Source organism: Capricornis sumatraensis, chromosome 6, assembly GCF_032405125.1.
Source record: "Capricornis sumatraensis isolate serow.1 chromosome 6, serow.2, whole genome shotgun sequence".
Lineage (NCBI taxonomy): Eukaryota > Metazoa > Chordata > Mammalia > Artiodactyla > Bovidae > Capricornis > Capricornis sumatraensis.
Genome location: NC_091074.1, coordinates 19,899,642 through 19,910,612, shown reverse-complemented (window position 1 = coordinate 19,910,612; position 10,971 = coordinate 19,899,642). Strand labels below are relative to the sequence as shown.

The 10,971-nt window shown below is 41.2% G+C and overlaps 1 protein-coding gene across 2 annotated transcripts; it reads right to left on the bottom strand.

The window, feature by feature from the left end:
- Nucleotides 1-1,216: 1,216 nt before the first annotated feature.
- LOC138081499 (Golgi-associated plant pathogenesis-related protein 1-like) lies at nt 1,217-1,687 on the bottom strand. 2 transcript variants are annotated; one of them, XM_068974679.1, is made up of 2 exons: nt 1,429-1,687; nt 1,217-1,377 (listed from the first exon to the last, which is right to left on the bottom strand). In XM_068974679.1, exons 1-2 carry the CDS (start codon nt 1,679-1,681, stop codon nt 1,217-1,219), a joined length of 414 nt encoding a protein of 137 aa, XP_068830780.1. In that variant the 5' UTR covers nt 1,682-1,687. The 2 variants fall into 2 exon arrangements, with proteins under 2 accessions (XP_068830780.1, XP_068830781.1); XM_068974680.1 differs by having other exon boundaries at nt 1,311-1,377; nt 1,560-1,681.
- Between the last annotated feature and the right edge of the window lie 9,284 nt (nt 1,688-10,971).

Below are 10,971 nucleotides of genomic sequence, written 5' to 3'. Positions count from 1 at the left end.
AGAAAAATACCATATGCTATCACTTGTATGTGGACTCTAAAATATGGCACAAATGAACCTACCTACAAAACAGAAGCAGACTCTCAGACATAGAGAACAGAGTTGTGGTTGCTAAAGGGGAGGGAGGAAGGGAGAAGGATGGACTGGGAATCTGGAGTTGGTAGATGCAAACTATTACATTTAGAATGGATAAACAATAAGGTCCTACTGTATAGCACAGGGAACTATATTCAATATCCTGTGATAAACCATGATGGAAAAATATAAATAAATAAATTAAAATGTTTGCAAAAAAGAAAGAAAGTGAATGGGGCCAAAACAAATCATCCCCTGATGTGACCTGCATGAGGCTTGTTCCTGAGAGCAGTGTTGGTCTCTACAAAATGGCATGATGGTGGGCCTGTCATGGGCAGCGAGGAGCTAGTCAAGTAGGCAATATGACTGGAGACTATTTACTTCCCATATATGTTCACTTAGCACTTAGCAGAACACATGGAGACGGCAATGGCACCCCACTCCAGTACTCTTGCCTGGAAAATCCCATGGATGGAGGAGCCTGGTAGGCTGCAGTCCATGGGGTTGCTAAGAGTCGGACACAACTGAGCGACTTCACTTTCACTTTTCACTTTCCTGCATTGGAGAAGGAAATGGCAATCCACTCCAGTGTTCTTGCCTGAAGAATCCCAGGGACGGGGGAGCCTGGTGGGCTGCCCTCTATGGGGTCACATAGAATTGGACACAACTGACACGACTTAGCAGCAACAGCAGCATAATGCATCCTCAGGTGGATCCCACTGTACAGAGAAAGGACTGGGGAAAGGATGGCCAATCTACAATTTGGGAAAGGATGAGTGAGCAATCTTTGAAAAGTCACTGGAGGGCCCATAGGCTTGGGATTGCATAAAGCCTCCTTCCTTTTTTTTTTTTTTTTTTTGCTTTAAAAAAATTTTTTAAAGTTTAAAAATTTGAGTTTTTCCCCTCAAAGTCCAAATAATTGCAGCCTAGGGAATCATCGAGATAAAGGCTTTGTATGCTCATTTCTTTGATGAGAATGATTTCATGCACAACTGTCTAACCAAGTGTGTGTGCAAGAGACTCAGCATCACACACACAAGCACACACACCCACAGGGACAGACACACAGCTGAGTTTTGTTGTTCTAGGCACTTCATATCCAGGTTCTTAAGTCTGCCACCTTCCCATTCCACTGGACAAATTACTTCTTTGGAGGCAGGACATTTTCCTCAAAGAAGCCCTGGTTGACGACATTCCCTGCTGGGAAGTATCTGGCCACCACAAAGGAGGACCTGTCACTTGCAGACGCCTTCCCCACTCCCATCTTCTTTATATTCTTCCATACCATGGCTGTGAAGTGTCCTGTCCCAGAGGTGAAGCCAGGCTGCTGAAAGTTGTAGTTCTTGATCTCACTGTACCATCTATCAGCCACCTCCTTTCCTGTCTGATCGTAGGATGCCCATGCCAAGTTCTCACCACACTGGCCACGACTGGACTCTGGGCTGTGCTTGAGGATCCTCGTGCTGGCCAGGGCCTCTGAATACTGCTGAGCCTCCCGGTTGAGCTTCTTGCAGAGCTTCAGTGGGGGGACACCATGCTGCTTCCGGTACTCATTGTGGGCCTTCAGGACCTCGTCGTTAAACTGCTTGGAGGCTGATTTGCCCATGGCAGGCTCAGCGCGCTGCTCCACTCCCAGTGCGCTACACTGCGCTGCCTCCCTGCTCGGCGCCCTTCAGAGCTGAGGAGGAGGCCCAGCGGCTACAGCCTCTCTTGCCTCCTTCCTTAAGTAGATAGCAAATTAAAATCAAGAACCATGAGTAAGAGACATATAATAAGGAATGTTAAAAAAGGGAAAAGAGCTGTGAGTATTGCTACCAGAACAGTAATCACCAGCCAGAACATAGAGGGGATTGAGGACAGGATGAGCTGAAGATTCCCTGAAGTAAGATGGGAAATATCTACTGGCACAACCTTCCCACCCTGGGGAAGGTATTCTACTCTGGGAATCTGGAAAGACTATGAAGCATGGTTACCAAATCAATAGAAATTCCAACATTTGTGTATGGTGTTAGAAAGTGTTCTAGTTTCATTCTTTTACAAATGGTTGACCAGTTTTCCCAGCACTACTTGTTAAAGAGAGTGTCTTTAATCCACTGTATATTCTTGCCTCCTTTGTCAAAAATAAGGTGTTCATAGGTATGTGGATTTATCTCTGAGCTTTCTATTTTGTTCCATTGATCTATATTTCTGTCTTTGTGCCAGTACCGTACTGTCTTGATGACTGTGGCTTTGTAGTAGAGCCTGAAGTCAGGCAGGTGGATTCCTCCAGTTCCATTCTTCTTTCTCAAGATTGCTTTGGCTATTCGAGATTTTTTGTATGTCCATAAAAATTGTGAAATTATTTGTTCTAGCTCTGTGAAAAATACGCTGGTAACTTGATAGGGATTGCATTGAATCTATAGAGTGTTTTGGGTAGTATACTCATTTCCGCTATATTGATTCTTCCAATCCATGAACATGGTATATTTCTCCATCTATTAGTGTCCTCTTTGATTTCTTTAACCAGTGTTTTATAGCTTTCTATATATAGGTCTTTTGTTTCTTTGGGTAGATATATTCCTAAGTATTTTATTCTTTTCATTGTAATGGTGAATGGCATTGTTTCCTTAATTTCTCTTTCTATTTTCTCATGGTTAGTGTATAGGAATGTAAGGGATTTCTGTGTGTTGATTTTATATGCTGCAACTTGACTATATTCATTGATTAGCTCTAGTAGTTTTCTGGTGGAGTCTTTAGGGTTTTCTATGTAGAGGATCATGTCATCTGCAAACAGTGTGAGTTTTACTCCTTGTTTTCCAATTTGGATTCCTTTTATTTCTTTTTCTGCTCTGACTGCTGTGGCCAAAACTTGCAGAACTATGTTGGATAGTAGTGGTGAAAGTGGACAACCTTTTCCTGTTCCTAACTTTAGGGGAAATGCTTTCAATTTTTCACCATTGAGGATAATGTTTGCTGTGGGTTTGTCATATATAGCTTTTATTATGTTGAGGTATGTTCCTTCTATTCCTGCTTTCTGGAGAGTTTTTATCATAAATGGATGTTGAATTTTATCAAAGGCTTTCTCTGCATCTAGTGAGATAATCATATGGCTTTTATTTTTCAATTTGTTAATGTGTATTACATTGATTGATTTGCGGATATTGAAGAATCCTTGCATCCCTGGAATAAAGCCCACTTGGTCATGGTGTATGATCTTTTTAATGTGTTGTTGGATTCTGATTGCTAGAATTTTGTTAAGGATTTTTGCATCTATGTTCATCAGTGATATTGGCCTGTAGTTTTCTTTTTTGTGACATCTTTGTCAGGTTTTGGTATTAGGGTGATGGTGGCCTCATAGAATGAGTTTGGAAGTTTACCTTCCTCTGCAATTTTCTGGAAGAGTTTGAGTAGGATAGGTGTTAGCTCTTCTTTAAATTTTTGGTAGAATTCAAGCAAAGTCTACAACAATAAATGCAGGAGAGGGTGTGGAGAAAAGGGAACCCTCTTACACTGTTGGTGGGAATGCAAACTAGTACAGCCACTATGGAGAACAGTGTGGAGATTCCTTAAAAAGCTGGAAATAGAACTGCCTTATGACCTAGCAATCCCACTGCTGGGCATACACACCGAGAAAACCAGAATTGAAAGATGAACGTGTACCCCAATGTTCACTGCAGCACTGTTTATAAGGACATGTTCCAAGCCAGGACATGGAAGCAACATAGATGTCCATCAGCAGATGAATGGATAAGAACGCTGTGGTACATATACACAATGGAGTATTACTCAGCCATTAAGAAGAATACATTTGAATCAGTTCTAATGAGGTGGATGAAACTGGAGCTGATTATACAAAGTGAACTAAGCCAGAAAGAAAAACACCAATACAATATACTAACACATATATATGGGATTTAGAAAGATGGTAATGATAACCCTGTATGTGAAATAGCAAAAGACACACAGATGTATAGAACAGTCTTTTGGACTCTGTGGGAGAGGGAGAGGGTGGGATGATTTGGGAGAATGACATTGAAACATGTATAATATCATATATGAAATAAATCAACAGTCCAGGTTTGATGCATGATACTGGATGCTTGGGGCTGGTGTATTGAGATGACCCAGAGGGATGGTACGGGGAGAGAGGTAGAAGGGGGGTTCAGGATGGGGAACACATGTATACATGTGGTGGATTCATGTTGATGTATGGCAAAACCAAAACAATATTGTAAAGTAATTAACCTCCAATTAAAATAAATAAATTTATATTTTAAAAAGAAATAAACTAAAAAGAAAAAGAAAAAAAAGAGAAATTCCAACATTTCCTCATTTCCTAAATAAGTTTCCTTCTGATCAATTGTGACAAAAGACTTTGTAGGGAGACAATCCAGGCTGTCGTGGGGGTGTCTGTTTCCTTGGTTTTGTCTAATCTATCACGCATACCCTAGCCCAAATAATTGTTCTGTGTGTTAGTTGCTCAGTCGTGTCTGGCTCTTTGCAACCCCATGGGCTACAGCCCACCAGACTCCTCTGTCCATGGAATTCTCCAGGCAAGAATGCTGGAGTGGATAGTCATGTGCTTCTCCAGGGAATCTTCCCAACCCAGGCATCAAACCTGGGTTTCTTGCATTGCAGGCAGATTCTTTACCCTCTGAGACACAAGAACTGTTCTGTAGCCTAAAGGTATTTTTGTCATTCATGTTCCAGTAATCATTCAACATTTTCCTGCTGCAATACATAGCAAGTTCAAAATCTTTAACATGGCTTACAGAGCCTAAACAATTTCTCTTTCCAACTTCTCTCATCGTTGTCCATATATAGTCATCCTGTACATAAAGGGCACATTTCCCCATGAATGAGCCAGGCTTTCTCATTTCAGATGATTCTCTCTGCCTGGTTCCCCCACTGCATCACGAAGCTAACTCCAGTCCAGCCTTCAGGTTGCAATTTAGATTTTACTTTTTCTGGAACTCTCTCCTTAAATTGCATTATGGGAGGATTAAGAAAATTAACAATTTCCCTAAATCCCCCAAATAGCATCCTGAATCTCTTCTCTTCTCTGTGCTCCCACAGAATCTCACATTCATTTCACAATGGTGTTTATCACACTGTATTATTAGTATTAACTTATCTGTAATACCTCCCCTGTCTGTAAATTTCTTGTGGGAAGATACCACATCTTGTTTATATCCCCAGCACAATAAGATCTCTTAAATGAATAAATATATGAATGAAAACAGCTTTGTCACTAAGAGGCAGGAGACTCACATTCAAGTCAACACATCACTATTTAACCTTGTTTTCAAGCAAATGATAAACTCCCTGTAGAAAAGAAAATACAGGTAGAAATATCATCCTATGCATAAAACTAGCAGCTGGATTGGGCATGCCCTTGTGGTCTGTCCTGTCAACACTACAGTCAACAGCTCCATTTGCAAAATACTGTAAGATACATTGGGTTGTTCTAAAATACATACAAGGCAAGCATTCCCGGGTACTGTGAAGAAGAGGAAAGATGAATGGTCTCTATAAATACACAGATTCAAAAAATTTCTGTTCTAATCGTTATGGGAAGGAGCGAATGAACTGAAATGACCAGTAGAGTAACAGGAATTCTGGGCCAGATTATGCCCCAGATCAGTTTTCTAAGATTCAAGTGTTATCAAAAAACAACTAGCCTTGGGAATTCCCTGACAGTCCAAAGGTTAGGACTTGGCCATTTCACTGCCTGAGGGCCTGGGTTCAATCCCTGGTCCAGGAACTAAGATCCCATAAGCCACATGGAGCAGCCAAAACAAACCAAAAAGTGCCCTTAATTATTGTTGATGGTCAGTCTCTAAGTTGTATCCAACTCTTTGTGACCCCCTGTGGACTGTAGCCCACCATTCTCCTCTGTCCCTGAGGTCCTTTAGGCAAGAATACTGGACTGGGGTGCCATTTCCTTCTTCAGGGGATCTTCCAGGACCAGGGGTTGAACCTGTGTCTCCTGTACTGGCAGGTGGATTCTTTACCACTGAGCCACCAGGGAAGCCCAGCCTTAATTAGATAGGACTATGATCTTTGCTTCTGGCCACAAAGAGCCTTTCTGTGGGATTGCAAAGTGTGAGACATGACTGAGCGACTGAACAACATGATCTTTGTTGATGAGAATTTATTAATTTTAAGCACAGTTTCCAGTTTTCATTCTGGCTGTTAATTGGGCCACTTTCCTTGAGTGAAGACTCACATGGGCAGAATGTGAGCATTTCCCAGCGCTAACCTCCATTTCACCTCTGTCAGGTTTAGGCAACAGTAGGATCCTCTCTGTTCTAGCAGCATTCTGTCCCTGTTTTAGCTGGCATGCAAATATTGTGTGTGATCCATCATGTTTTGTTTAATAGAGTCTCTGAGAGAAAGGAAAAAGGAAATTGCTGTGAATTAAATGTCCTTGTCTCTTCAGGCAAGAAGATAAAAGTTCTGATTGATTGCCGAGATAGCTGGAAATGGAAGTATTAACGCAAAACAATGATTTTGTTATGTTCCTATTCTCTGGAGTGTTGCAAATAGCAGAGAAAATTTTATTTCAGAAACAGATTAAGAGAGATTCTCTTCCTTGCCAGAAGAAGCAATTTTGGTGGAATCAAGATGCAGAAGGTGAAGAACTGAGGGGTAGGACCTGGAGATCAACATACCAGTGCTGGCCGTGCTTTGCGGCCTTGGTGGCTTTGCACAAGCCATTTATTGCCCCGAGCTCAACTTCCTTTATACTTATAGGTTTGGTTAGATGAGAGACAAAGTCTCTTCACTGCATGTAATGCCATACAATTCTTTCTCCTAGGTTAACCCAAGTTATAGGCCTTAAATGGGCTTCCCAGGTGGCACTAGTGGTAAAGAATCTGCCTGCCAATATAAGAGACACAGGAGATATGTGTTCAACTCCTGGATCAGGAAGCTCCCCTGGAGGAGGGCATGGCAACCCACTCCAGTATTCTTGCCTGGAGAATCCTATGAACAGAGGAGCCTAGCAGGGATCACTAAGTCCATGGGATTACTGAGAGTCAGACACGACTGAAGTAACTTAGCATGCTCGCATAGGCCTTAAGTAACAAACCATCCTCTGTAGAATGCAAATCTGCTCCACCGTCTAGAATCTTGCATAAAGCTATCAGCAGAGATTCAACAAAGTTCTGGCACTTCTCTTCACAGTCTGTGAAGAAATTATTCTATTAAGAAATTTATAGTAACAAAGGAAACTATAAGGTGTTAAGTGACCTCACACAATGGATTAAACTTGACAATTTAGCGGAATTAACTTAAGCACAGTTAACTACACATAATATGTGGTATGGTTTTAGTGTTAGCTTCGACTTCCTTCTCACTCAGAAAAATGGGAGGAATAGTGGGTTGCCATTTCCTCCTCCAGAGGACCATGTTTTGTTAGAACTCTTCACTACAACCCATTCATCTCGAGTGGCCCTATGCAGTACGGCTCATAGCTTCACTGGGTTAGGCAAGCCCCTTCACCATGACAAGGCTGCGATGCATAAAAGGAGTTAAGTGTAGACAATGAAAATAGCACTGTTGTGATCCGGTCCCAATCCTTCTAATTTTTTTCTGCTTCCTGAATCTGTAACTCTCTCTGATTCCATGAATCTCTGGGTTCATATTGTTCCATTTCTCATGCTTGAAGACAGAGATATTGGCTCTTTGATATACCCAGACTTCTAAAGTCCTCACAGAGAATTGCCAGTTCAGTTCAGTTGCTCAGTTGTGTCCAACTCTTTGTGACCCATGGACTGCAGCATGCCAGGCTTCTCTGTCCTTCACCATTCTCATGGCACTTGCTCAAACTCATGCCCATCAAATCAGTGATGCCATCCAACCATCTCATCCTCTCATTCCCTTCTCCTCCTGCTTTCAGTCATTCCCAGCATCAGGGTCTTTTCCAGTGAGTCAGTTCTTCACATCAGGTGGCCAAAGTATTGGAGCTTCAGCATCAGTCCTTCCAGTGAATACTCAGGACTGATTTCCTTTAGGATGGACTGGTTGGATCTCTTTGCTGTCCAAGGGACTCTCAAGAGCCTTCACCAACACTGCAGGTCAAAAGCATCAATTCTTAGCGCTCAGTTTTCTTTATGGTCCAACTCTCACATCCATACATGACTACTGGAAAAACCATAGCTTTAACTAGATTGGCTTTTGTCCACAAAGTAATGTCTCTGCTTTTTAATATGCTGTCTAGGTTGGCCATAGCTTTTCTTCCAAGGAGGAAGCATCTTTTAATTTCATGGCTGCAGTCACCTCTGCAGTGATTTTGGAGCCCAAGAAAATAAAGTCCGTCACTGTTTCCATTGTTTCCCCATGTATTTGCCATGAAGTGATGGGACCAGATGTCATGATCTTCATTTTTCAAATGTTGAGTCTTAAGTGAGCTTTTTCACTCTCTTTCACTTTCATCAAGGGTTCTTTAGTTCCTCTTTGCTTTCTACCATAAGGGTGGTGTCATCTGCGTATCTGAGGTTGCTGATATTTCTCCCGGCAATCTTGATTCCAGCTTGTGCTTCATCCAGCCCAGCATTTCACATGATGTACTCTGTATATAAGTTAAATAATCAGCCTGCCAATATACAGCCTTGACGTACTCCTTTTCCAGTTTGGAACCAGTCTATTGTCCCATGTCCGGTTTTAACTGTTACTGATTGACCTGCATACAGATTTCTCAGGAGGTAGGTCAGGTTGTCTGGTATTCCCATATCTTGAAGAATTTTTCAGTTTCTTGTGATCCACACAGTCAAAGGCTTTGCCATAGTCAATAAAGTAGAATTGCCAGTGCTTGGCTACAACTGGGCAAGGTTCAGAGTTTCAGTTGAATGCTTTTATCTACTATGTTTCTTTCTCTTCCTCAAACACTATTCAGACTTGGGCATTGCTGAAAACTAAAGAATGTTTGATTTTCTGCAGAGTGGACTTCATCTGCAGAACATGCAGAACAGTTACCTCAGAAATGGGTCCTGTTATTTCATCCTGTGACTCCTGGTCTAGGGCGTGTGTGTGTGTGTGTGTGTGTGTGTGTGTGTGTGTGTGTGTGTGTTGAGAAAGAGAGAGACAAGGACAGATTCTACAGCTCAAAACAAAATCTGTATGGTCTCAGGCCATGCCCAATATTACCCCCTGAATCAGAACTCAAATTCAATATGAGACCAGATTTTCAAATGCACTTTAAATACTGGTCTTCAAACTAAAACCAATCCGCTTTCAGAACTCAGTCCAACAAAAGCATGCATTCTTGAAGTGGATGTGAAATATTCTTTTATATCTGTTTTGGCTTCTTCTTTGTTAAATATCTGATTCTTAAAACACTAGCAGTTTGCATCCTGCAAAACTTGAAAGATAATTCTGTTTGAATCACAAGAGATGTTGATTTGACTACTGTTTTTGTTCAAAACAGTTACTTCATAAATTATATGCTATAATATCCATATCTTAACACCAGCTCCCCTGAGTGCACTGGTTCTCTCTACTGCTTTGATGGTTTTATTTTATTCAAAAACTTGCTTCCAGATGCAGGAAGTCAAGTATAGAAAGATGAAATCTGGGGTTACAGGTAAAAGTGAAGAAGTCAAATCTTCTCCCTTGGTGAAATGACTCTCAGATAATAAACAATGATCATTCTCCCAAGCCACCAGGGCAAAGTCACACACAGAGTGTGAGCAATTCCTTAGCAGAGTAAATTAACAAATGAAACCCAAATGAACTTAACTTGTTAGAATATACAGTTAATGAGCCTGAAACATGCGAGATTAGTTTAACAGAGGAAGCTTGGGCAGGCTCTGAAGCAACAAACAGTATCCCAAACACTAGGAAATGTAGCCCATTTATCACAGAAAGAGCGAGAGCCAGAAAGTTGGCAGTCAGTATCCACTGAAAAGTCAGCATTCAGCATCCCCAGAGGAAAGGCCTGGACAGGTGAGCATCCAAGGATAATACAGCAGATGCTGTATGGAAACGGGTGAAGCATTTTCAGATGTATTGAGTGAATTTGGAAGGCATATAGAGATTTACATGTGTAAATTTATATTTCTATTGTAATCTTTAAGTTTTGTATTTAGCCTTTAATACTTTTATTATTTCATAATTCAGTCTATAAGTACATTGTTTTATCTTATTTTTAAATGTTTCAGAGAGAAAATAAAAATATAATTAAGAAAAAGAATGTTATCCTACTTAAATCTCTGAGACTAAACTTCTTAAATTTTATTTATTTATTCTTGTCTGCGCTGGGTCTTTGTTGCTGCACATGGACTTTCTCCAGGTGCAGTGAGCAGGGGTTCCCTTGGCTGCAGTGTGCAGGCTTCTCATTGAGATGGTTTCTCTTGTTGCAGAGCACAGGCTCGAGGGTACGTGGGTTTCAGCAGCTGCGGCTCGCAGGCTTAGTTGCTCTGCAGCCTGTGGGATCTTCCCAGATCAGGGATTGAATCCATGTCCCCTGCATTGGCAGACAGATTGTTAACCACTGGACCACCAGGGAAGTCTTACACTAAACTTTTAAATCGTTGACCCTCAAAAGACAGAGAGAGACTGCTGAAAGAGACTCACCTTTAGGATTCCTAGAGCCAAATATTATTGATTAGACTTGGGTAAATAACATAAGCTTTCTGTGACTTTCTGTGCTTCACTGTTCTCTGATGATAAGTGGGAATAAAAATAGAACCTACATCACAGAGTCAGTTTATGTGCCTGGTACTTAATGCATTTATGTTTATTAGGTCAAACAATGTATTATTCTCAAAATGGAATGAAGTTAGATTTCCTCTTTACCCCATACCAGAAGATAGTAATAAATGGATTAACGATTTTAAAGTTAAGTAAGGAAAAACTCCCTAGCAAAGGATACAGTTTCAGTTACACAAGATGACCAGGTCCTAGAGATGTACT

What these genes read in the sequence shown, in the direction of transcription:
- LOC138081499 (XM_068974679.1), bottom strand. Translation starts at nt 1,681, where the DNA reads ATGGGCAAATCAGCCTCCAAGCAGTTTAACGACGAGGTCCTGAAGGCC. An exon ending in GGTGGCTGATAGATGGTACA is followed by an intron (nt 1,378 to 1,428) that starts GTGAGATCAAGA and finishes CCTCTGGGACAG; the next exon opens with GACACTTCACAGCCATGGTA.